The sequence below is a fragment of the Ambystoma mexicanum genome, chromosome 3q (assembly GCF_040938575.1).
Source record: "Ambystoma mexicanum isolate Mex_15411 chromosome 3q, UKY_AmexF1_1, whole genome shotgun sequence".
NCBI lineage: Eukaryota > Metazoa > Chordata > Amphibia > Caudata > Ambystomatidae > Ambystoma > Ambystoma mexicanum.
The window spans coordinates 1,117,275,186-1,117,302,105 of record NC_090926.1 but is presented as its reverse complement, the minus strand read 5'-3'; the positions used below and the strand labels follow the sequence as shown (position 1 = coordinate 1,117,302,105).

General features: G+C 51.6%; 1 protein-coding gene across 2 annotated transcripts in view; it reads left to right on the top strand.

The window, feature by feature from the left end:
• BRD4 (bromodomain containing 4) overlaps positions 1 to 26,920 on the top strand; it is a 1,521,397-nt gene that overhangs the window by 1,400,402 nt on the left and 94,075 nt on the right. For both annotated transcript variants that reach the window (XM_069603884.1, XM_069603885.1), the window contains 2 exons: positions 24,207 to 24,412; positions 25,048 to 25,333. In XM_069603884.1, coding sequence (XP_069459985.1) covers positions 24,207 to 24,412; positions 25,048 to 25,333 — 492 coding nt within the window. The remainder of the gene's footprint in view (positions 1 to 24,206; positions 24,413 to 25,047; positions 25,334 to 26,920) is intronic.

Genomic DNA, 26,920 nt, shown 5'->3' with positions numbered 1-26,920 from the left:
GAGAAGAAGAGGAAGAAATCCGAGCGGTCTTCTAAGACCTTTGAGGACGCCCCGGCGATGGGGGTCCAACATAAGGCCAAGCACCGCGAGTCCGCTGGCACCGGGAGCGCCGAACAGTCGGGCTATACGGGCGCCAGGCAGGGCGCACCCTCCCCGGCACCATCAACCACGAGCCAACACTCTGGGTCGGGTAAGAGGAAGGCCGAGCACCCAGCGAAGCTCCTGGAGAGGCCCCGGTCGAGCTCGAAGGCGGAGGGGGAGCGAGGCAGTGTCCTCCCCCCCCTCAAGGATAAGGCGGTGAGCGCACCTAAGGTGGTGAAGGCCTTAATCCATCCGGCCAAGCCCTCTATCGAAACTGTCGCGGCGGACCTGGTCAGGAGGGAGTCCTCTTTTGTGCCCATCGATAGGACCCCCGTGAAATCCCCCGTTGGGAAGAAAAAGGGGGGCCAGGGCGTCGTCGTAGATTCGGCCTCAACCTCGGAGGAGGAGCTGGTCGAGGTCTTAAGCCACGGCCTCGGCGTGGAAGAAGACCGGCCCGTCGGATGGATCCCGACGCAGGGAACGACGACATCGTCGAGGGTACCGACGGGGCCCCTGATCGCCAGTCGGATTCCCCTCTGCCAGCGCCGCGAGACAACTCGGCGGCCATTTTGTTGGCTATACAGTCCTTATGCTCAGAGATAAGGACGAGACTACTGTTGCCGACGGAACCTCTCCCGTCGGGGGACCCAGAACCGGGACCTTCTGGTGTTCCCCCTACCAAGAGAAGAAGGATCCACCCTCCACCTCCTTTTCAGCCGTCGCGCCCCTTCCAGCCCTCCTCCCCGTCCACCCGAGGGGATGATACGGGGACTGACACGGCAGCGACGGGTACGGACGACGAGGTTTACGACGAGGATGTACCGTCGTCGCCTCCCACCAGGGCTTCTCCGCCCGACGAGATTGGATCGTTCCACTCTATGATCGCCAGGGCATCCGAGCTTTTCCAACTCTGCCCTGAGGAGAAGAAGAAGGAAGGTTTCCTTTATCAGCGGCGCGAGGCCAAGAGGAAGACGGTCCTCGCGGTGCCTCTATTGGACGACATTTGGGATGAGGGCCTCACCCTCCTCAAGAACCCTTCCACGACGCCAGCTAGAAGAGACCGGTACGAGAAAAAGTACCGGGTCCCGGACACGGCCCCCCTGTGCCTCCGGGCGCAGCCTACCCCGGACTCCGTCGTCTCTGCGGCGGCCAGGAAAAAAGCGGGGGGGGGGGTGCGGCCTCCACATCGACTTCCCCACCGGACGGCGAGGGAAAGAAATTGGACGCTATGGGACGCAGAGTCATCTCGTCTGCAGCGACGACGATTAAAGCTGCCAACGCCTTGGCTATCGTGGCCCGATACGACAGGGAGCTCTGGTACAAACTGGCTCCCCTGCTGGACTTCTTGCCGGACGACAAGAGGGCAGAGGCCCTGGAGATCCTGCAGGAAGGTGAGGTGGCTTCGGACCACGCCATTACCGTTGCGACGGACATCGCCGACACTGGGTTCCGCCAGTTGGGCAACAACGTTTGCCTTAGGCGGCGTGGATGGCTCAAGGCTACGGACTTCCGTCAAGACATTCAGACCAGAGTCCTGGACATGCCCTTCGATGGGAACAACCTGTTTGGGAAAACAGTGGACGATTCCCTTCAGGCCATTAAAGCGGACACCGAGACGGCCCGGGCCCTAGGAGTTCTGCAACAACGACGGACGCCCTTTCGGAGCAGCGGAGGCAAGGGCGCCTCCAAAGGTTCCGGCGGCGGTTTCTCCTACCGTCAAGCAGCCCGCTCGTCGTCTCAGGAGGCCTACAGAGGACGAGGCAAGTCTGGCGGACCCCGCCGTCGTCGCCAAGGACAAGGCGCTAAAGCCTCGTCGAAGCAGGATTGAACCGGCCGGGGGGTCGGGCCCCCACCGAAGCACCCCGGTGGGAGGCCGGCTGGCGAGCTTAGTCAGCGTGTGGGAGTCCATCTCCACCGACCGTTGGGTGCTGGACGCTTTGGCCCGGGGCCACGCGCTCGAGTTTCAAAGAAAGTGTCCGCGCGTCCCCCCCCCCCCCCCCCGTGGCCAGGAAAGAACTTCACGTCCCTCAACTTCTCCTGGAGGTGAAGGCGATGCTCAAGAAGGGCGCCATCGAACTCGTCCCAAAGAGACTTCGGGGCTCCGGAGTCTACTCGAGATACTTCCTCGTGAAGAAGACGACGGGGGGATGGCGCCCCATCCTGGACCTGCGACGTCTGAACAAGTTCATCAAGGCGCAAAAGTTCCGGATGGTCACCCTCCAGCACGTCCTGGGTCAGCTGGAGGAAGGAGACTTCCTGTCGTCGTTGGATTTGGAGGATGCCTACTTCCATATTCCCATCTTGAAGGGGCACCGAAAATTCCTCAGGTTTGTGGTCCAAGGGCGTCATTACCAGTTCAAAGCCCTCGTCTACGGTCGGCACCCAGGGTGTTCACCAAGTGCCTCGCACCGGTGGCGGCTCAGCTGCGCCGCGAAGGGATCCACGTCTACCCCTACCTGGACGACTGGCTCATCCGAGCCAAGACAAGGGAGCTCGCCGTGGTTCACACGGCAAGGACCGTCCAACTTCTCACGGACCTGGGATTCTCCGTGAACTACGCCAAATCCCACCTGGTGCCCGCGCAAGACGCTCTGTTTCTGGGAGCGAGGCTCAACACAGTGTCCCTTCTGGCCTCCCCGTCGGAGGAGAGGACCAGGACCATCCTGGGCAAGGTGCAGCGGATGTTGGTGGCCGACGCGGCCAAGGTGAGGTCCATCAAGTCCCTCCTCGGAATGATGTCTTCCTGCATCTACCTCATTCCCATGTGCAGGCTCCGGATGCGCCCGTTGCAGGAGTTCCTGGACGCGCGCTGGATCCAAACGACGGGCAGCTTCGAGGAAAGGATCACACTCGACGAGAGTTTCCGACGAGCGATCCGGTGGTGGGGCACCCGCGCGCATCTGACGGCGGGCATGGACTTCCAGACCCCAGCCCACCAGGAGACAGTGACCACGGATGCCTCCCTGGAAGGGTGGGGAGCGCACACCGAAAATCTGCACGCAAGAGGCCTTTGGCTCCCGACGGAGAAATCCCTACATATCAACGTCCTGGAGCTCCGTGCAGTGTTTTGGGCCCTCAGGTCCTTCCTTCCGTCCCTCAAGGGCAAGGTGGTGAGGATCTTCACCGACAACACCACCACCATGTTTTACATCAGGAAACAGGGCGGAACCAGGTCCCCAGCACTGTCCAAGGAGGCGCAGGACCTGTGGCATTGGGCAGTCGCCCAAGGGATGTTTCTGGTGCCGTTTCATCTGGCAGGGATAAAAAACACCATCGCCGACTCACTCAGCAGGGAGCTGCGCTCGTGCCACGAGTGGGAACTACGGCAGGATCTAGTGGATCGCCTCTTCCGACAGTGGGGCACACCCCAGATCGACCTGTTCGCGACGGCGACGAACTCCAAGTGACGGAAGTTTGCCAGCAGGTTTCCCCAGGCGAGGAGCATGGGCGATGCTTTCTCGTTCCCCTGGGAGGGCCTGTTCCTCTACGCGTTCCCTCCTTTGCCACTGCTGATCCGGCTTGTCAACCAGCTCAAGAGGTCACGGTGCAGGATGATCCTCGTCGCACCTGCGTGGCCGAGGCAGATATGGTTCCCGGACCTTCTGGACTTGTCAGCGTCCCCGCCAATCAAGCTGCCGGTGGACGCGGATCTGCTCTCCAGGGAAGGAGGCGCCATCCTCCACCACGACCCGAAATCGCTGAACTTGCAGGCCTGGCTCCTGCAGCGCTAGAGTTTGGAGGATACGACATACCGGCCGACTGCAGAGAGGTTCTTGCAAAGGCCAGGGCGTCCTCGACTCTTAAATGCTACGGACACAAATGGAAGAGGTTCTCTGTCTGGTGCCACGCACAGAAGATTAACTCTCTACGGATTACGGCTCCCCAGGTACTGCTGTACCTGCTGACGCTGGCCAAAGCTGGACTGGCACACGCGTCCATCAAGATTCATCTTGCTGCGATCTCCCGATACACCAGAACCACGGGGCGGACGTCCTTGTGGTCTCATCGTCTGGTGAAAGAGTTCATGAAGGGACTGTTCAGATCGTTCCCGCCGGTGAAGGCTCCGGCCCCGGCGTGGGAGCTCAACGTGGTGCTGACCAAGCTCATGGGACCTCCGTTCGAGCCTCTGCACTCGGCCCCGTTGAAGTTTCTGTCGTGGAAAACAGCGTTTCTTGTGGCCATCACCTCCGCACGACGGGTGGGAGAGATCCAGGCCCTTTCCTGCAAGGCCCCGTACTTGACTTTTCACGACACGAGGGTAGTGCTCAGGACGCACCCCTCCTTCATGCCCAAGGTACCGTCGGACTTCCACCTCAACGAACCCTTGGTGTTGCCTGTATTCTTCCCGTCGCCTTCGTCGCCGGCTGAGAGGACTTTGCACTCGCTGGATGTGGCTAGAGCGCTGAAGTTCTACGTGGACCGCACGAAGTGTTTTCGGAAGACGTCCCAACTCTTTGTGAACTTTGGACCTGTCAATCAGGGGAAGGCTCTCTCGAAGGCTTCCATTTCCAGATGGCTCTCCGGCTGTATCATGTACTGTCATCAGTTGGCAAACCGACCGCTGCCTGGCCGTCCGAGAGCCCATTCCACCAGAGCGATCGCTGCTACCACGGCGTTCCTTTCTGGTGTGCCCCTGCTGGACATATGCAGGGCTGCTAGGTGGAGGTCGACGCACACCTTCACGAAGTTCTACTGCGTCGATCGGGATTCCAGGGAGGAGTCCAGGGTCGGCCAAGCAGTGCTGCGCAACCTGTTCGCCTGAGGTGAGCCTGGTGAGGAGGTAAGATGCTTAATGTTGAGTTTGATGTAATGCTTAATGTTGAGCCTTTGCCACCTCCCGTGGTTGTGCATGTGTGTACTGCTATGTATTCTTTATTCATGAGCATGTGAATCCATGCCAGACCCCATGCTGGAGAAGGAACAAGTTACTTACCTGTAACTGTTGTTCTCCAGCATGGGTCTGGCATGGATTCACATGCGAACCCTCCCGCCTACCCCTCTGCGGCTCTTCACTTGGTCATACTGCCACTTCACGTGCTTCCAAATCTGAAGATGGCTGCCAGAGGCGGTGCTTAGGTAGAGGGCAGTCATTGGCTGTGGTCAGTATGACGCAGAGACCAGTGATTGGTTATTACTACGAAAGACAGATCAGAAACGAAACTGAAACTGTTTTTTTCTTTACCGAGGATTCCCAGCCTGACGACGGGGAATATTCATGAGCATGTGAATCCATGCCAGACCCATGCTGGAGAACAACAGTTACAGGTAAGTAACTTGTTCCTTCTGTTTGTCAATGATTGATTATTTGGGACATCAGTTAAGTGGGCAGAGCGTGGAGCCAAAAGAAGAATTGGTTTAAGCCATAGTAAATGTAAAACCGCCAAAGGCTTAAAAAAAAAGGACTTTTGTGATTTCTGGTACTTGTGGAATATCATTCCAAGTTCATTAGAAATGTTGCAGATAGGTGCAAGGCCATCAGAGAATTGTTTACATTTTTTTTTTTTTTTAATAATGCATCAGTGGAGTGACAGATGCCAAAGGGAGTTTGAGCCCTTTGTGTAGTTTGCCTTTGGTGGGCTTCAACTCTGAAGCTGCCCAGGCTCCATTGTGTCTTGAAAGGCAGGAAGTGAGGGAGGTTCCCGAAACTTCTGTCTTTTGTCTCTAGGCGTGCCTGAGTGAAACCAGTTCCTATTATCTGGCTGGCTGTCCTGGAAGGACAGCTACCCTGCTATGTGATTGACAGCATAGGGCTGTGAATGAATGGGAACCTGCATAAAAAGTGATGTTTTTGGGACTAAAAGCAGTCTCGACCACTGGAGTACAGAATCCGAAGGAGAAGACGCCAGCAGCACCCTCCTGGACCCTGGTGAAGCCCCCATTTTTGAATACATAAGGAAGACCAACTAGCCCTGTGACAAACTCTATTTTGGTGCAACCCAAGACTTGTTGCGACTTTCCAAGGTTGCAGAAGCCCAATACCCAGGGTACCTCCACCATCTGTGAGTGCATTATCTTCCGAAGTCCGAATCCGGCCAGATCTTCGTAGGCATCCAGAGGACCCTACAGAGGCATGGAATCCATGTCCAGGACCGAGGATCAAGGAAATCCTAACCAGAGCTTTTTGTTCTTCGTTGGCGCTGAAGAAAAAGCGCAAAACCACAAAGAGCTGCTGAATCGACAGAAATCCATTACTGCCAAGTCCCTCTCTCGAGTGCTGCCGCAGGAGCACATCAGACTTCCTCCCTTTCATCACCACAACCAAGGATCAGGGACAAGGGTCTACCTCATTGCCTCGTGAAGGCAACAAGCTGAACCACTTATTCATTTTCAAGGTACTGTGGGGCTTGGGGTATTTTATCCTTTTGCCATTTGGGGTGCTTCCTGTATTTGGAAGTGCGATTTAACCCAACACCAAGTTACCTGCATTGGCCTTACAGTTTATGCTTCCTAAAGCAGCCTCCTCTTGAGTTGCTGTGATTTTCCTTTTGAACACGGAATGTTTTAAAACATTTTTCTAAGAAGAGCATCAGAACGTTGACTTTGTCCATTGACTTTGGCTTTTCCGGCTCCCTAAAGGCCTCCTTCTAAACTTTTTGTCTTTGGCAGTGCTTGTTCCCTTGCAGGTCTTAAATGTTGAATAGTTTAATGCTGGTATAATTGACTGGCTACATCCCTTTGGGAGAATCAAACTATTCTTATAATTCAAATGGATTGTGTTCTCCCACGTAGTTCTCATCTTTTATAAACGCTACCCAGCTTCAGCTGATTTGGCAAAAAAATTTGGCAGAGAGCGCTGTGCCTTGATGCAGTTGACTCTGTCCCTTGAGGGCCTCCGTCACCAGGATGTAGTCATCAAATGCATATATAGCACACTCGGCAGCCATTAGGTACGGTTCCATTTTTTCAGCGAATGCTGTCGCTTCGAGAAATATGGCACACTTCTTTACTTCAGACGCGAGTATGTCTTTGTCGACACTGACTACCCCAAAAACTGGGTTCAAGAAGTGTCGAGATTGTGACTCAAATGTTATTGACCATCCACACTGAATGTCTATCGTGTCTGTGTCATGGCCACTCAGTCAGGCGCACAGTTGCCCATCCGCCCCTGTATAAGGAGCTCCTTGGGGCACTCCCCAATCCCTTGTGGGATACAACATGGAGCCAGATGGGTGTTGTCCTGGTGCCTCTGGGGCGCCAGGATCATGAGAAAGACTAAACCGTGGGGAACATTCCAGGCCCGCTCTGCATGTGTATCTGGCACTATGTGTGGCAGGGCGTACCCAGCCAGACTACTCGGGGGTGGGGGGGCCTGGCTAAACAGCCCAGGGCTATATAAACTCCGCCCTCATACTGATCCGTGCTTCATGTTACTTTGCTGCGGAAACCTGATGCTCACTGCGATCCTGTCTCCAGCTACACTCACCTTCACAGACCTGCAGCTGACTCCACCTGCAGCAGCTCCAAAACCAGGAACCTCACAGAACTTACCCTCGTATCCAACGCCTCACCGCGATCGCTGTAACAGAAGAAGGGAGAAAGGTTAGCAACTTGAAATGACGCGCTGCAGCTCAGTTTCTCGCAGGTGCGTTTCAGACTCGCCAGACCTGGGTCTTGATCCACTCTGCATACCGCAGCTCCATCCTGTGCATCGCGGCTTCACTGCTGGAACTAGCGGCTCCGCATCTGTGGGCCGCTCCTGCTTGCCTTCCCTCGAATCCGAGCCGCATCAACACCTGAGGAGAGAAAGAAACAATGTTGGACAAGGACCATGAATATGGGATCAAACAACCTGGAACAAAAGATAAACGAACGGATCCTACAGAACGAACAACACGGAATAAGACAAACAATATGGAACATAAAGAACACACACTGATAACACAGAACGAACAACACAGATCACACCGAACGAACAACATGGAATAAGACGAACAATACGGAACATACAGACGAACAATAAGGAGAAAGATAAGGAGAGCATTGAAAGGGCAGAGACAATTAACAAGTGGCAAGGGGAAAGAGCAGCAACTGCCAGGACACCACAGCAGGCCTGGGTTAGTCCCCCATCAGGGATCAGTGAAGTAACTGATCCAAAGAACTACTGTGCCCCTGCAAGAACAGCAGGACAGAGTCCAGCATTCGAAACTACCAGGTGAGCCATACAGCATAGGCGCTCACAGGGGGTACGAACTGGAAGAGATGGGAGGGGGTGTAGCACAACCCAGAGCAGCTCTCGACTAATCACCATCTCCCTGTCTACATAGGAGTAACCCTCACGAAGCCTGTTCCGAGTTCTCCAGCATGGGGTCTGGCATGGATTCACATGCTCATGAATATTCGGTCAAGTGGCACAGCGAGTAGAGCGCCCGCTTTGACACCCGTGCAGAGCCTGTTAACGCAGGTTCGAATCCCGGCGGGGCCAAACTCAGCCTTTCATCCTTCCGAGGTCGATAAATGAGCACCACACACCGTGGGTAATAATAAGCAGCGCTCAGATACCTGAGGGTTTGTAGCGCTATATAAAAGCCTAATTATTTATTATTATTATTATTCCCCATCTTCAGGCTGGGAATCCTCGGTAAAGAAAAAATCAGTATCAGTTTTGTTTCTGATCTGTCTTTCTTAGTAGTAACCAATCACTGGTCTCTGTGTCATACTGACCACAGCCAATGACTGCCCTCTACAGAAGTTTCTTAGGCCTACCCCGGACATGGCCCAGGAGAAAGTAAGCTCGACGCCTGGGAAGCTGTTCAGGGTTTGCCCTGGATGCCAGCTACAGAATGTGTTCAAGGAGGACAAGCATTCTTTATGCCTCTACTGTCTTCATGAGGACAAAACGCACGTGTAGAAGGACTGTGAGTTTTGTGGGAACATGTCGGAGCGGACCATGAGGGATCGCCATCTTCGTCTCGCCAACTGGCTGGAGGGAAAGAGCCCCTCAGGTGAGAAGAAAAAGAAGTCCGAGCTTTCTTCGAAGTCCTGTGAGGGCGCCCCGGTGACGTAGTCTCAACAAAAGGCTAAGCACCGCGAGCCGGCTGGCACCAGGAGCGCCGAACGATCGGGTTCCTCGGCTGCCAGGCAGGGCGCATCCTCCCCGGCGCCATCAACCACAAGCCAGCGCTCTGGCTCGGGTAAGAGGAAATCCGAGAACCTGGCTAAGCTTCTGGAGAGGCCCGGTCGAGCTCGAAGGTTCCAGCGGAGGGGGTACGAGGTGGTGACCCAACCCCCCAAGGTGAAGGCCTCAGGCGCACAGACTGTGGCAAAGGCCTTGATACCCCCAGCTAAGGCCTCGATCGAGGAAGTTGTGGCGGTTATACCAGTGGAAGCGACCTCGGTGCCCAGAGTTTCCCTGCCACCGCGGAGGGAATCCTCTTTCAAGCCCATCGAGAAGACCCCGTGAAGTCCCCGGTGGAAAAAGAGGGGGGGTGGGGCGGTGGCAATCGTGGATACGGACACCCCTCCAGGGAGGCATCCGTAGTCACCGTTTCCTAGTGGACTGGGGTCTGAAAGTCTGCACCCGCCATCAGGTGTGCGCGGGTGCACCACCACGGGATCGCTCGTCGGAAAGTCTTGTTGAGGGGGATCCTGTCCTCGAAGCTGCCCGTCGCTTGGAGGGGTGGGGAGCGCGCACTGGAGATCTTCACGCGAGAGGCCTATGGCTCCCGAAGGAGAAGTCGCTCCATATCAACATCCTGGAGCTCCGTGCAGTGTTCTGGGCCCTCAGGTCTTTCCTTCCTTCCCTCAAGGGCAAGGTGGTGAGGATTTTCACCACCAACACCACCACAATGTTCTACATCCGGAAGCAGGTTCTTGCAAAAGCCAGGGCATCCTCAACTCTCAAGTGCTACGGACAACACTGGAAGAGGTTCTCGGTCTGGTGCCGTGCACAGAAGATTAACCCTCTAAGGATTACAGCCCCCCAAGTACTGCCGTACCTACTGTCGCTGGCCAAAGCTGGACTAGCTCACGCCACCATCATACATATGGCTGCGATCTCCCGATACACTAGAACCACAGGACGGGCGTCCTTGTGGTCTCATCGACTGGTGAAGGAATTTATGAAGGGACTGTTCCGATCATTCCTGCCGGTGAAGGCTCCAGCCCGTCGTGGGAGCTCAACGTGGTGTTGACCAGGCTTATGGGGCCACCATTCGAGCCTCTGCATTCGGCGCTGTTGAAGTTCCTGTCGTGGAAAACTGCATTTCTTGTGGCCATCACCTCTGCATGACGCGTGGGTGAGATCCAGGCCCTATCCGGCAAGCCCCCGTACTTGACTTTTCACGACACAAGGGTGGTGCTGAGGACGCACCCCTCCTTCATGCCCAAGGTGCCATCGGACTTCCATCTTAACAAACCCTTGTTGTTACCTGTGTTGTTCCCGTCGCCAGCCGAGAGGACTTTGCACTCGCTGGATGTGGCTCGAGCGCTGAAGTTCTACGTGGGCTGCACGAAGAGTTTTCGGAAGACGTCACAGCTTTTTGTGAACTTTGGACCTGTGAACCAAGGGAAGGCTCTCTCAAAGGCTTCCATTTCCAGATGGCTCTCCGGCTGTATCATGCACTGTCGCCGGTTGGCAAACTGACCGTTGCCCGGCCGTCCGAGAACCCATTCGACCAGAGCGATCGCTGCTACTACGGCGTTCCTGTCTGGTGTGCCCCTGCTGGACATCGGCAGCCCTGCTACGTGGAGGTTGACGCACACTTTCACAAGATTCTACTGCGTCGATCGGAACTCCAGGGAGGAGTCCAGGGTCGGCCAAGCAGTGCTGCGCAACCTGTTCGCCTAAGGTGAGCCTGGTGAGCAGGTAAGAGTTGCTTAATGGTGAGTTGTTGTATTGCTTAATGTTGAGCCTGTTGCCACCTCCCGTGGCTGTGCATGTGTATACTGCTATGTATTCTTATATTCATGAGCATGTGAATCCATGCCAGACCCCATGCTGGAGAAGGAACAAGTTACTTACCTGTAACTGTTGTTCTCCAGCATGGGTCTGGCATGGATTCACATGCGAACCCTCCCACCTTCCCCTCTGCGGCTCTTCACTTGGTCATACTGCAACTTTACGTGCTACCAAATCTGAGGATGGCTGTCGGGGGAGGGCCTTAGGGAGAGGGCAGTCATTGGCTGGGGGCAGTATGACCCAGAGATCAGTGATTGGTTACTACTAGGAAAGACAGATCTGAAACAAAACTGATACTGCATTTTTTGTACTAAGGATTCCCGGCCTGACGGGGAATATTAATGAGCATGCGAATCCATGCCAGACCCATGCTGGAGAACAACAGTTACAGGTAAGTAACTTGTTCCTTACATCATGTTATAAAGGTACATTTCGTCATACATGACGTAGATAGTGTAGGGTGTCAAAGCGGTACAGGATTGGTCAATAAGTATAGGCACATATAGCGATGACGATATGGTTCCATCTGGATTGGTTGCTCCTTTGCCGGGAGGATGGACTTCACTTGACTTGTTGCCAGTGTCCAGGAGGGGTGAAGGTCAGGTTGCTGTGAGGCTGGTTGATCACTAACTAAGCTAACTTAATATATCTCTATGAAGCATGTACTAAATAATTACTTTGCCATTAGTTTGAACGAATCATTGTGAACCTATAAACGCCTTACATTTATTTACATCGTCAATAACAGTGACTTATATGGAGCATCAGGTTAAAGGGCTTTGACCATCACGATAACATTGATTGAAGCTAGGGTCTGGACTCCTAAAGAATCTAAGGCGCGCTGGCATGCGTTAGTATTGGGAAGCGATATATTGTGACAGAGGTGTAATGTTAGTTGGGGGTCTGCTTGGCAGGTATATTGGTGGGGTCACATATTTGGTACATCAAGTGAACACCGTGCAAGGACACAGGGTTACATTGGCAGGAATTTTCCAATGGCAAGGGTGAGGGGGCATGGACAGATTTGTGGGGATGGATGCTTGGCTTAAGCTTGTTCACACGCAAGGCAGTGATATCATAGGAAGAGTGGGTTGTTACATTAGTTCTTTGTTGCAATTACCTCCGGCTTCAGCGTGAGAATGGAGCCGCTGAGTTTTCCAGACACGGTGAGCGAAAAGGTGGGGGTCATGTGTGTTGCGTGCAAAGCGCTGCAAAGGGGGAGAGAAGCATTTTCGTATTGTTGCAGTGAGGCCTAGTTACGAAGATGGAGTCAAGGGGGCACAAAGATGGATGCCTCGTGTCCTGCGCAATGGTCCCAGCTACGCAAATGCCAACCAATGCTGACACTGCATAAGGGCGACGGGAGCACCCCCCACCATTGGAGGCACATGGTCCAAGTTTGTTCTAAGGAGAGGAGGGGCGAGGGGGCCTATTGGCCCCTTACTCCCACACACTTCTAAATTTAAAGGGCAAGACTTTTTTTCTGGCGAAAAAGGTTGTGTCCCCTCCATAGGAGGGTAGAGGAAAGGTAACTTATAATTTCTCACAGGCTTAACAGCTTGTGGCCCTACAAGTTATTTTTCTACAAACTCTCTAATTTTGTGCAAGACTTTTATCAAGATGTGCCTCAGCTCCATAGACTGTTTCAAATTGATTTTGGCTGTCTTGTCTCCCTGCAGACACTTCTAGCCCATTGACTTTGATATTGTTTGTCCCTCATGGGTGGTAACTTTTTTTAGACTGTTACTGCTGGGAAAGGCCTGTCTAGATGTCATTGGAAGATTTAAGAGCCCTCACATATACTAAGAACCTGTTTAACTCGTGTCCTTCCTCAAACTTTTCCTTTCTGCAACCTCAATCTGCAGAGTATAAATGCCATAATATGATGTACCATCTATTGAAATGTGGCAAACGCAACATTTGGGCTATACTAAGATCCATAAATCATGAAAAAATTGGCCTAAAGGAAAACTCAATTGCGGGTTTTGAATGGGTGGATCACTAAGTCAAAATTTACATTGCCTGCTGATATTGTTAACAAAAAAATACATCCTCCGACAGTTGTTTGGTTGGCCAGCTCTCCTTGGTCCCTTAAGGATGTTGAAAGGGCAATCGTAAAACTAAATGCATTTAGAGCAGTTGGCCCAGATGGAATTCCAGCATGCCTTCTAAAATCTGACATACAGTTTTGGGCTAGTATTATAAAATATAAAATGAATATGGTATTTGACACTCAAACCCTACCTCGATCATGGTGTGCCGCTACGATCATTCCAATATATAAAAAGGGCCCCATTAACGGTCCAAATAATTTTAGACCAATAGCTCTCACGGATGCCTCCTCGAAAGTATTTTGTCATCTTATCTTAGAGGAGCTCTTGGAGTTCATGAATGTCAATGCTACCTTATCAAAATACCAAACTGGTTTTCGTCGCTCAATGGGATGTTCTCTAAATGCGACAAGAATATCTCATATTCAATGGAACACCAAACACAATCACACGGGTGCGGTCTATATGGCTTCTCTCGACCTGAGTGCAGCTTTTGACTCAGTGGTGAGAGAATTATTGTGGAAAAAAATGCTACACATGGGTTTTCCTTCGTACCTGGTGTCGCTTATTGCCCTTCTGCATACATCAACTTATTATAGGGTTAGATTAAATCGAGCGGGCGCTACCACCGATGTCATCCCAACTAACATCGGACTTAAACAAGGCTGCACTCTTGCTGCGGTACTATTTAATTTATAGATCTGCGATATTGAGGATTGTTGGACAGAGGTCATAAATTTCCCTGTGAATCTGGGGGTGCTGAAGCTCCATTACATGGGCTTTGCTGATGATTTACTATTATTTGATAAAACACCCTTTGGCCTCCAAAACAAGTTGAACTCCTTTTCCTTATATGCTGCAGAGAATAACTTAAAAGTTAATCAGTCCAAATCTAGCATACTTGTTTTTACAGACGGTAAAAAAAAGGTATGCCGATTTAATTGGTCTATGGATGGTATCCTTATTGAGTCAGTAAAATCAGTTAAATATCTTGGTTAAACTTTGTCCGATATGTACTCAGCGCAATGGTGGAAAACAAACTGTATGAAAAATGTAGGCCCCTAATCTCTCGGATAAAAATTATCATGAGAAAATATTGTGGCTTTTCCTTACTACCTGTTCTCCAATTTTACCTACTTAAGGTGGAACCATGTATACTATATTTTTTTGATATATGTCTTTATGAAATTGAAGATGTTCTTGATGCATTACAAGGTGGCATATGGAAGCAAGTATTGGGTTTAGCTACCTCAATTCCAAATGATATCATAAACCATGAAATTGGACTCCTTCCTCTGTCTGTAAAATGGCATTGGTGGATGCTTAATAACTGTCAAGTTTCTAAAACCACCTGCCAACAGTCTCTATGAAGATCAAAGAAATCAGGTGCTGCTTAAACACCCACCGTCCATTTTAGCATTTGTGGAAAAAATGAAGGATATTATGTCCTCTATGCTTATCCCAGAAAATCATCTAATTTTGGGTTTACCTAGCTGCCCCCCAAACATAGACTCCATACCCTGGGACTGACTACTGTCTCCCAGGACATGTAAAGTCACCATTGGCTTTACTAGTCCAAAATTGTGAACAGAACCAGTACAAACCATCATATTGTGGAAGTACTGGTAAGGGGTAATTCAATTGCCACTGGGTCTGTTTTCGAGGGGGCACTGTCCCGTCCCCCCTCGTTGAGTTTCTGGATGGTGGCAGTGGTTACCACGCGAAATATTCTCTATTGGATTTTCCCATTCATTTTAAACGCACCACTTTTTGGTGCAATGTTAAAGATACTGCCGGTTTATTTATTTAATATTAAATCACTGGTTGGGTCTTTTTGCCAGAACTCGATTCTAAAATGGCGTTTGTGTCCGTCTCTGTAACTCTGACCAAGGTCGAGCCCTTTGTTCCACTATTTTGGCGGGCTTTTCCACTGAAGCCCTCCAAAGGGTGCCACGCTGTCTGGGTTCCACAGGAAGGGTGGAGGGGGGGAAATGGCACACTGGCTTGCGTTGCGTTAGCAACCCAAGTCGCACTCTACTCTGATTGGCCCAGTGGTGAGCCGTCCGGCTCACCACTTAGCATGTGTGGTTGACAGCTAGGCTGATGAATGGGTGGAGGGTTCTGCTTAAAAGCAGGGCCTTTGGGACTGGAACTTCAGAAGTCGCCACAGGCCCTAAGAATTCGATGAGGAAGAAGCTGAGCCACCTGCAACCCGACGACACCACCGGTGAAGCCCTGCTGCAACAAACACCACTTTTCCGACGACAGGGAGATCTGCTGGAGAGTCTTCTCCCCTTTGAGTTGGTGGGACCAATCAGTTCGCCCTCTTTCGCTCCCAGAAGCGTTACTTGGTCGAATCGCCCGTGCCAAGCAGCCGGATAGCCAAGCTCACCACTTTTGACCGCGAATAAAAGGACTGCACCTTTTAAATCGGGAACTCTGCGGCTGGTTTCATCCCTGGGTAGTGCAACGACTCCAGACTTCCTCCAAGACGAGATCCTCTCTTCCTCTGGCTGGAACAACGAACTGCAACCACTGCCAGGAACAACTGCCCCCGCTGGAGCTTCCTTCCCATTTAAGCTACTGTGTCCTGCCTGGCCTCCCTTTGTACAGAGTGCTCAAAGTGTCCCCTAAATCCTTGACTTCTATACTGGGTTGGCCCCAGACCTGCTAAACTTTGTTTCTTGAACTATTCCAACTCCTTTTTGACACTCTGCAAAGACGCTTAGTGCACTTTAAAACCGTGTGATCCTGGGCACTTTTTCGCTTGCTCCACTTAAAGTGGGCCTGGCCTATGAACTTTGGCTCTACAGTATAACTTGCCTTTCTTCCCTTTGCTCTGCCTCTTAAAAAGTGTTGGGAACAGTTTTTATTTTATGCTCTGCCTTTTCGCCCCCTTTTTAACCTAAACTATTGGAGTGCCATCTAGGTTAAGTGCTCACCTCTGTCTTAACATATAGTGTGCTTTAACCCTGACTTGTCTGATAGTTATTAAGGGAGGTGTGTATACTTTACCTGATTGTGTTTTAACGTGCTTTTACTTATGAGTGCTGGTATATTACTTGCAAGTGTGTTTTTAAATACATAACTATATACTTTTTATACAAAGCTCTGGTCAGTGTTGGTTTGCTCTACTGTGTTTTGGCCCTATTGTGTATCCTGTACATACTGCCCTACTCTTCTTGAGAGAAGTCTGACTGCTCAGCCACTGCTACCAGGTAAATCTGGGTGGTGCAGACTGCTACCAATTGGGTTTACTGCTGCTTCTGTAGTCTTAATCTTTTTGCAGTGTTCCCCAAGGGAACTGCACAGGATTCTGCCTAACATCGGCTTACACTACTTCACAAAACAAGGTGTCCTGGTGGAAGATTCCTGTCATTAAGGCATTCATGGAAGGGGTAAAGGCATTAACCCCAATTTTCAACCCTCCCCCAGGTTGGGATCTCAGTGTTGTGCTTTCCAAGCTGATGGGTCCACCCTTTGAGCCTATGCACAAGGCCAGCCTAAAACATGTGACTAACAAGACTGCAATCCTAGTAGCTTTCACCTCTATAAGACAAGTCAGTGAGCTACAGGATTTGTCCGTACAGGACCCACTCTTCATAATAGACCAGGACAATGTTGTCCTCCGAACAGATCCTAGGTTCTCACCTAAGTTAATTTCAAAGTTCCATGTAAATCAATCCATAGAACTCCCTAACTTCTTTCAAAATCCATGTAACTCTGCAGAAAGAAGCCTCCATACACTCTATATACGGAGGGTGGTCTTGTACTATGTGAACAAAACTAAACCTCTAAGGAAAACAAACCAACTCTTTGTTTCCATTGCACCTGGAAGGGAAGGTGATCGCATATCAAAGAACGCCATCAACAGATGGATAGTCAAGTGCATACAGCTCTGCTATTACCTATCCAAGAAAGTCTACCTTTCTCCAGCATGGGGTCTGGCAGGGATTCTCATGCTCATGAATATTCCCCGTCGTCAGGCTGGGAATCCTCGGTAAAGAGAAAATCAGTATCGGTTTCGTTTCTGATCTGTCTTTCTTAGTAGTAACCAATCACTGGTCTCTGGGTCATACTGCCCTCTCCCTAAGCCCCTCCTCCGGCAGCCATCCTCAGATTTTTACCGCACGTTCAAGTGGCAGTGTGACCAAGTGAAGAGCCTTAGAGGGGAAGGAGGGAGGGTTCGCATGTGAATCCATGCCAGACCCATGTTGGAGAACAACAGTTACAGGTAAGTAACTTGTTCCTTCTCCAGCATGGGGTCTGGCATGGATTCACATGCTCATGAATATAAGAATACATAGCGGTACACACATGCACAACCACGGAAGGTGGCAAAAGGCTCAACATTAAGCATTACATCAACTCAACATTAAGCAGCTCTTACCTCCTCACCAGGCCCACCTTCAGGCGAACAGGTTGCGCAGCACTGCATGGCCGACTCTGGACTCCTCCCTGGAATCCCGATCGATGCAGTAGAATCTCGTGAAGGTGTACGTCGACCTCCACGTAGCAGCCCTGCAGATGTCCACACCAGACAAGAACGCCCTAGTAGCAGCGATCGCTCTGGTCGAATGGGCTCTCGATCAGCCGGGCAACGGTCGGTTGGCCAACCGATGACGGTGCATGATGCAGCCGGAGAGCCATCTGGAAATGGAAGCCTTCGAGAGTGCCTTCCCTTGGTTCACAGGTCCAAAGTTCACAAACAGCTGTGATGTCTTCCGAAAACTCTTCGTTCGGTCCACGTAGAACTTAAGTGCTCTAGCTAGATCCAGCCAGTGCAAAGTCCTCTCGGCCGGCGACAAAGGCGACGGAAAGAAAACTGGCAACACCAAGGGCTCGTTAAGATGGAAGTCCGACGGCACCTTGGGCATGAAAGAGGGGTGCGTCCTCAGCACCACCCTCGTATTGTGAAAAGTCAAGTATGTAGGCTTGCAGGATAGGGCCTGAATCTCTCCCACACGTCGTGCAGAGGTGATGGCCACAAGGAACACTGTCTTCCACGACAGGAACTTCAACGGAGCCGAATGCAAAGGCTCAAATGGCGGCCCCATGAGCCTGGTCAGCACCACGTTGAGCTACCACGCCGGGGCTGGAGCCTTCATCGGCGGGAACGATCGGAACAGTCCCTTCATCAGTCGATGAGACCCCAAGGACGGCCGTCCTGCAGTTCTGGTGTATGGGGAGATCACTGCCAGATGTATCTTGATGGAAGCTTGAGCTAGTCCAGCTTTGGCCAGCGACAGTAGGTATGGTAGCACTTGAGGTGCCGTAATCCGTAGAGGGTTGATCTTCTGTGCATGGCACCAGACAGAGAACCTCTTACACTTATGTCCATAGCACTTGAGAGTTGAGGACGTCCTGGCCTTTGCAAGATCCTCTCTGCAGTCAGCCGGGATATCGTACCCTCCAAACTCTAGTGCTGCAGGAGCCAGGCCTGCAAGTTCAGCGACTCCGGGTCGTGATGAAGAATGGTGCCTCCCTCTCTGGAGTGAAGATCTGCGTCCGTCGGCAGCTTGACTGGTGGGGACGCCGAGAGGTCCAGAAGGTCCGGGAACCAGATCTCTCAGCCACGCCGGTGCGACGAGGATCATCCTGCCTTGGGACCTCTTGAGCTGGCTGATGAGCCGAAGCGGCAACGGAGTAAACACATACAGGAACAGGCCGTCCCAGGGGAACGAGTAAGCATCGCCCATGCTCCTCGGCTGGGGAAACCTGCTGGCGAACCTCTGGCACTTGGAGTTCGTCGCCGTCACGAACAGGTCGATCTGGGGTTTGCCCCATCGTTGGAAGAGCCGATCCACTTGATCCTGGCGTAGTTCCCACTCGTGGCACGAGCGCAGCTCCCTGCTGAGTGAGTCGGCGATGGTGTTTTTTTATTCCTGCCAGATGGAAGGGAACCAGAAACATCCCCTGGGCGATGGCCCAGTGCCACAGATCCTGGGCCTCCATGGATAGGGCTGGGGATCTGGTGCCTCCTTGCTTCCGTATGTAGAACATCGTGGTGGTGTTGTCAGTGAAGATCTTCACGACCTTGCCCTTGAGGAACGACTTGAGCGTCCAGAACACGGCACAGAGCTCCAAGATGTTGATGTGGAGGGACCTCTCCTCCTGGAGCCAAAGGCCTCTTGCGTGGAGATCTCCAGTGTGCGCACCCCATCCCTCCAGGGAGGCGTCCGCCGTCACCGTCTCCTGATGTGCCGGGGTCTGAAAGTCTGTGCCCGCCGTGAGGTCGGTGCCCCACCACTGAATCACCCGACGGGAAACGTTGTTGAGCGGGATCTTGTCTTCTAAGCTGCCCGCCGCTTGCATGCAGCGGGCGTCGAGGAACTCCTGTAGAGGACGCATCCATAGCCTGCACACGCGCACTAGATAGATGCATGAGGACATCATTCCGAGGAGGGACTTGATGGATATCACCCTGGCCACGTCCGTGGCCAGCAGTCGCTGCACCTTGCCTAAGATGGCCTTCGTCCTTTCCTCCGACGGAGACGCCAATCATTCCACTGTATCGAGCTTCGCTCCCAGAAACAGTGCCACCTGCAATGGAACCAAATGGTATTTCAGGTAGTTGATGGAGAAACCCAGCTCCGTGAGTTATCAGACGGTCTTCGCCGTGTGCTCGACGGCGAGTTCTCTTGTCCTTGCACGGATGAGCCAGTCGTCCAGGTAGGAATAGACGTGGATCCCCCTGCAGGCGCAGCCGCGTCCCACTGATGATAGGCACTTGGTGAACATCCTGGGTGCCGATTTCAATCCGAAAGGCAGAGCTCTGAATTGGTAGTGGCATCCTTGGACTACGAATCTGAGGAACTTTCGGTGTCCTTTTAGGATGGGGATGTGGAAGTAAGCATCCTCCAAGTCCAACAACGATAGGAAGTCGCCCTCCTCCAGCTGTCCCAGCACGTGCTAGAGAGTGACCTTACTGAACTTGTGTGCCTTGATGTATTTGTTCAACCGACGTAGGTCCAGGATGGGGCACCAACCGCCTGTCTTCTTTCTGACGAGGAAGTATCTTGAGTATACTCCGGAGCCCCAGAGCCTCTTGGGGACGAGCTCGATGGCACCTTTCTTGAGCATCGCCTTTACCTCACATCATTTGAAGGACGTGATTTTCCTTCCTGGCCACGGGAGGAATGCGGGGACACTTATTTTGGAATTAGAGAGTGTGCCTGTGGGCCAGGGCATCCAGCACCCAACTGTCGGTGGAGATGGACTTCCACACGCTGACGAACTTCGCCAGCCGCCTCCCACCGGGGGTGCTTCGGTGGGGGCCCGACGCTACGGCCGGTTCAATCTTGCTTGGAGGCGGCCTTGCCGCCTTGGCCTCCTTGGCGACGATGCCGAGATCCTCCTTGCTTGCCGCGACCTCTGTAAGCCTCCTGGGACGAGGAACGGGCCGCCTGGCGGTACGTTGAGGAGCCACCGCCTGATCCCTTGGAGGCCCCCTGTCTGCCTCTGGCGCTTCAAAAGGGCTGTCGTTGCTGAAGGACTCCCAGGGCTCGGGCCGTCTCTGTGTCGGCCTTGATGGCCTGCAGCGACTCATCCACTGTTCTCCCAAACAGGTTGTTGCCGTCGAACAGCATATCCAAAACCCTGGTCTGCACGTCCTGATGGAAGTCTGTCGCCTTGAGCCAGCCTCGTCGCAGGCAAACACTGTTGCCTAACTGGCGAAACCCAGTGTCGGCAATGTCGGTTGCCGCCGTTATGGCGTGGTCCGACGCCACCTCACCTTCCTGCAGAATCTCCAGAGCCTCCGCCCTCTTGTCCTCTGGTAGGAAGTCCAGTAGGGGGGCTATCTTGTACCATAGCTCCATGTCGTAACGGGCCGCAACCGCTAAGGCGTTGGCTGCCTTGATTGTCGTTGCCGCCGACGAGATGACCCCTCGCCCCATGGCATCCAATTTCTTACCCTCGCCGTCAGGAGGGGAAGTAGAGGTTGAGACCGTCGCCCACGCCGCCTTCTTCTTGGCTGCCGCTGAGACGACCGAATCCGGCGTAGGTTGAGCCCTGAGGCACAAAGGGGCAGCGTCGGGGACCCAGTACTTCTTCTCGTACCTGTCCCTCTTGGGAGGCGTCGTGGACGGGTTCTTCAGGATCGCAAGTCCCTCGTCCCAGATATTGTCGAGTAAAGGTACTGCGAGGACCGTCTTTCTCTTGGCCTCTCGCCGTTGATAGAGGAAACCCTCCTTCTGTTCCTCGGGACAGAGCTGGAAGAGCTCGGATGCCCTGGCAATCATGGTGTGAAAGGAGCCAATTTCGTCAGGCGGGGAAGCCCGAGGGAGTGGTGATGGAAGGTCCGTCCCGTCGTCACCACTGTCGTCATCCGTCCCCGTCGTCCTATCCGTCGCCGTGTCATCCCTGGGTTCCGGTGAGGGGGATGAGGGATCCACGGGTCGTCGGGGCATGAAGGGCGGGGAGGGGTGAACTCTCCTCCGCTTGTTCGGAGGGCTCCGCGACGGGCCCGGTTCTGGATCGTCCGCCGGGGTTCGTGGTAATCTCGTCCTTATCTCCGTGCATAAGGTTTGGATCGCCATCAGAATGGCCGCCGAGTTGTCCTGAGGCTCAGGCAATGGCTGCGACGGGAGGGATGGCTGATCCTCCACTGGGGCCTCGTCGGCACCACTGTCTCTTTCTTCGACCACCTCTTCGGGATCCGTCCCGTGGGATCGTACCTTCTTTAACCTCTCGTTGAGGTTCTTCACGGTTTCCACCAGCTCCTCCTCAGAGGCTGAATCCGTATCCGTGATGGACACCACACCTCTCCCCCCCTTTTTTTCCACCGGGGTCTTCACAGGGTTCTTGTAGATGGGCTGTTAAGAGGATTCCCTCCGCGGTGGCAGGGAAACTCTGGGCCCCGAGATCGCCTCCACTGGTGTAGCTTCCCCAGGCTTCGCCAGGGCCGCCGCGACTCCCTCGATAGAGGCCTTAGCCAGGTGAATCAAGGCCTTCGCCACCTTTGGCGCGCTTGAAGCCTTCACCTTGGGGGGGGGGGGTCACCGCCTCGCTCCCCCTAAGCCGAATCCTTCGAGATCGACCGAGGCTTCTCCAGAAGCTTACCCGGGTTCTCCGATTTCCTCTTCCCCGAACCAGAGCGCTGGCTCGTGGTTGATGGTGCCGGGGAAGGTGCGCCCTGCCTGGCAGCCGAAGAGCCCGACCGCTCGGCGCTCCCGGTGCCCACGGACTAGTGGTGCTTAGCCTTCTGTTGGGCCCCCGTTGCCGGGGCACCCTCACATGACTTAGACCGCTCGGACCTTTTCTTCTTCTCACCTGCTGGGCCCTTCTCCAGCTGGCGAGGCGGGAACAACGATCCCTCATGGTCCGTTCCGATAGGTTCTTGCAGAACGCACAGTCCTTCTCCATGTGTGTCTTGTCCTCATGAAGGCAGAAGAGACATCTCGAATGCTTGTCCTCCTTGAAAACATTCTGTAACCCGCATTTCTGAACAGCTTGGATCCGGGCGTCGAGCTTCCCTTATCCTGGGCCATGTCCATGGTAGGCCTCAGATCTTCTGGAATCCTCCAAGAAGCGCAACTCGACGAAAACTTCACCCTTGAGGGGCGTAGAAAATTCCGAAACTGGTCCCCGTTGATCGTAAGTAGAATGGTGGAGCTTAAGGCTCGATTTGGCCGAAAAATGAGAAAATCTCTTTGAAAAAAGCGTTAAATACATTCACACAGCATTATTTCATTGACACACACTCTAAAGCAGATTCACTGGTGGGACAAGCGGTCCTAAAACATCTCTTTGTCACTGTACCCTCTCACTTCCCACCTCCTCCAGATACTGCTTGCTAATCTATGCAGAGCATGTGATTAAGAAGATCCACAAGCTCCAGAAGGGATACATAACTCATCGTAATTGAATTTCTGGTGCTTGTATCTGCTTAGATTCACATGCGCCCAACCTTCCTCCTCTTCTAGAGTAGAAGGCGCATTGATATTTTCTGAGTTATCACTGTTTCTGCTTTATTACATCTGTACTCACGGTACGCTTCATGCAACCTCATGTCAGAAATAAACAATCTGAGGGATGCCGACGCGTGAAGGACCATGGGTGCAGTGCACGTCACACTAGGGATAGTATTACTAACATACTCTGTCGACGTCCAATTTCGAGTTTCAAAACCAAATCTTGTAATACTCTGCAACTTCTCCTAGATGTCAGACTATGCAGGGCATGTGCATCTAAGCAGATATAAGCACCAGAAATACCATTACGGTGAGTGATGTATCCCATCTTAGGGCACATGTCGACATCCTGCAGAGTCCCAAGTTCGAACTTGGAGGGATGATTGCTGAAGCAAAGAGGACTTGACTTTGAATGGGCAGCCTACAATGTGGTCCCAGGACATTTAAGATGTCTTCTGGTAGCAGGGAGGCTTCTGGTGCAGAGCACAGGCATGATTAGTCCCACCAGTCCAAGGCCCTAAGCACCTACAAAGGTCTTCTGTGGTCACAGCGAAACGCCAGGCTCCACCAGTATATGGCTTTGGCAATGTTGCTAATCCCCAGCAGCAGTCTTTGTTCTATTGCACAGGATCTACTTCTTCATAATCTTGGATCCTGTCTGATTAAACTGGCAAGGGCGTTCCAATTGTGGACTTTTTGGCAAGGTTATGTATTGGGACTCGCATATTCCCCAGCCCTGCCCAGATCTTCCACGCTGTCAGCCTGGGAATCTAAGCCGAATCCCGGGAAGTGCTTTATTTGGTCTCTTGACTGGAGTAAGATTATGACGACCTGCTTCTGTAGTCCCTGCTTTTCAATCTCTAGTGTAGAGGAAAGGGTATGGCATGTTAGGTGTGTGTGTGTAAAGTCACTCAACGTAGTGAATATTATACTCCCAGTTCATTTTCTCCTTTCCTAAATATGCCCTCCTTTCTTCCCCACTAAACATGGCACCTAGAAACACTTGTGTATAAGCGCATTATAAAAGCCATATCAGTATCATAACAATGTCTGTTATTTCTGGCATGAGCCGATGAAAACTGGTTGCGCCAAACCCATCCTGAAAGTTTTCCCTGCCAGAAACCTTGAGGAAAGTAATTATAGGAGTTCAGTAGTTTATGGCGTGAGTTACCTTTACATGTTAATGTTTTAAGCAAATTATTTTGATGCATCTAAATTCTTTTGCTGTATATATCTTTATCCTTAATGGCTGTGTGTCTGCAGGATTTGAAATTAAAAAATATGGGATCCTGGGCAAGCCTAGTCCAGAAACATCCAGCTGCTCCGTCCTCCACCATGAAATCATCTAGCGACAGCTTTGAACAGTTCCGCAAGGCAGCCCGGGAAAAGGAAGAGCGGGAGAAGGCTCACAAGGCCCAGGTGGAGCAGGCCGAAAGGGAGCGGCTCAGGAGGGAACAGGAGCGAATAAGGTTTGAATTCAGAGATTTCATTCCTGGGTTTTCTGACTAAATAGATACTGACCCCTATTAAGATTCAGCTTCATTCAAGAGTATGGATTACAGCAGAGCGAAATTCATGTATTTCCTTTTTGGGCTGTTGAACCTTGGGTGGGGATGTAGAGGACAACACGTTGTGAACCGAAGCATTGATAGGTATGCAGACTTTAGGTTGAAGAGGAGTGGGGACTGAAGCATGGGACATGAGTAAATCTTGGTAGAGTTGTGTTTTACCAAGTTGCACAATATGGTGGTGGTGCAGGAAATGGGCAAAGCGAAGTATGTCTTCCGAGCTGTAGTTTAGTCAGGAGAATAATATATGGAGCTGTTTTAAAGTTAATGGGATTGTGGGAGGAATGTGCTTGTTATATGAAGCAGCATTTAAGAACTGCGTTAGCTGTCTGCACTGTTTGGCAGTGAAGAACTGCAATGGATCTTGAGATCCACAGTTTTGCAATTAATGTATAGGCAATTGAATGCTACATCGGGGGTCCTTGAAGCAGTTTTGTGAATACTAGAACTTTGTTAAATGCATGATCCTGCTTACTTTTTGTTGGTCAGATAATGTTATTCACATGATTAATATTTGTTGTACTGTGCAACTGTAGGGGTCGTGACGATGATGACTCAATCGAACAAGCGCGAAAAGCCCATGAAGAGGTTAGAAGGCGCCAGGAGCAGCAGCAACAGCAGCAACCGCCAGCACCACCGCCGCCACCACTACCACAGCAGCAACCCCCACCTCAGCAAACACCACCACAACAGCAGGTTCCTGCTGCACCCTCGATACCCCAAGCACAGAGCTCACAGCCACAGCCCTCGCAGTCTATGCTGGACCAACAACAGAGAGAAATGGCACGGAAGCGGGAACAAGAACGAAGACGCAGAGAGGCGGTATGTAAATGCCATCAGGCATCAGGCTAGTTGGATAGGGGTGTGGCGGATTCATTGTGGTTGGTACCTTGCGCTGACAGAATTTCTTGCACCTTAGAAATAATTCAGGGAGCAACACATGAGAATGTAGGAAAGTCTAGAAGAGATTGTGGAAAAATCTGCCCTTCCTTCAAGAAATGCATTTTGAGTGAGTGTACATCACTAAGAATACGGCATAACTGGATGACCTGAGCCACTTATAAAAGAATGATTTGATGTATGGATGGTTCTCCAATATGTATTCTTCATTATAAAAACCTTGGATATTCCCAAGAAATCCTTGAAAACCTTTGAATCTATACAGCCATGTTGCTGCACAGGAGAAAAGACAAACAGGCCTATAAAGGCTGCCATCCTTTGCCTGCCCTCTCCAGTTCATAAGACCTCAATCAGTTCAAGGTTTAATGCTCAAGTGGATCACTGTGCCGTTCTGGCATTTTATTAAGCATATTTTTCCTCAATCTTTTTTTTTTTTTTTTTTATTTGGTGACAATCCTTTCATTTTTGACTGTTTTTCTACCATTTACAAGCAGTTGTGTTGAACTTTGTCCATTTAGGGTAGGGTATTATTAGCATTGTTCTCGAAGTGCTTTGTAACGAATCAAGGAAGTTGGTTCCTACTCCCAAAGGGGGATCCCCCACACCTCTGCCCGGCGAGGGCTGGGCAGGTAAGCCCGCTCTGCAATACCCTCCCTAGGGGTAGAGGCAAGTGGGACCTCACCCAAAAAGACTCCCCTTAGAGGACAAGGACTCCCATTCCCAGGAGGAACTCTTGGCAGCTGGATGTGCCGTGGCCTACATGGGATTTTTTTAAAATGCAACAAAAAAACTCCTAAGGAAGATCTTTATCTTGTGAGAAAAGTAGTTTCCCTTTAAATCCAGCCGTCCACTTTACCGGGCTGAGTATTGTTAGGCAGAAACCTGTGCAGTTCCATTAGGGACTACTGCAAAAGGGTTAAGACTACAGGTGTTGGCAGTAAACCCAATTGGTAGCAGTCTGTACCACCCAGATTTACCTGGTAGCTGTGGCTGAGCAGCCAGACATCTCTCAAGAAGAGTTAGACAGTATATAGAGTATACAAGATGGGTACCAAAATACAGTAGCACAAGCAAACACTGACCAGAGCTTGGGTATAAAAGTATATAAATATTTATTTAAAAACACACTTTGTAATATACACTAACACTAATATGGCAAGCAAGTTCAAACACAGTCACTATTAAGATATATACATCCCTGATTACTTATTGAACAAGTCTTAGTTAAAACACCACTTATTTTCAGACAGAGGTGAGCGCTTAACCTAAGATGGCACTCCAATAAGTTAGTTAAAAAGGGAGGGAAAAAGGCAGAATTAGGAAAATATACAATACCAACACTTTAAGAGAAACCGAGCATGTCAGAAAAGGCAGAGTCTACTGAGGAGCAAGAAAGTCATAGGCCAGGCCCACTCTTGGAGAGAGCAAGGTGGAATGTGTCCAAGATCATACAGTTGAATAGTACTTTAAAGAGTCTTTGCAGATAGTTCAAAAAGGGTTGGATCAAGT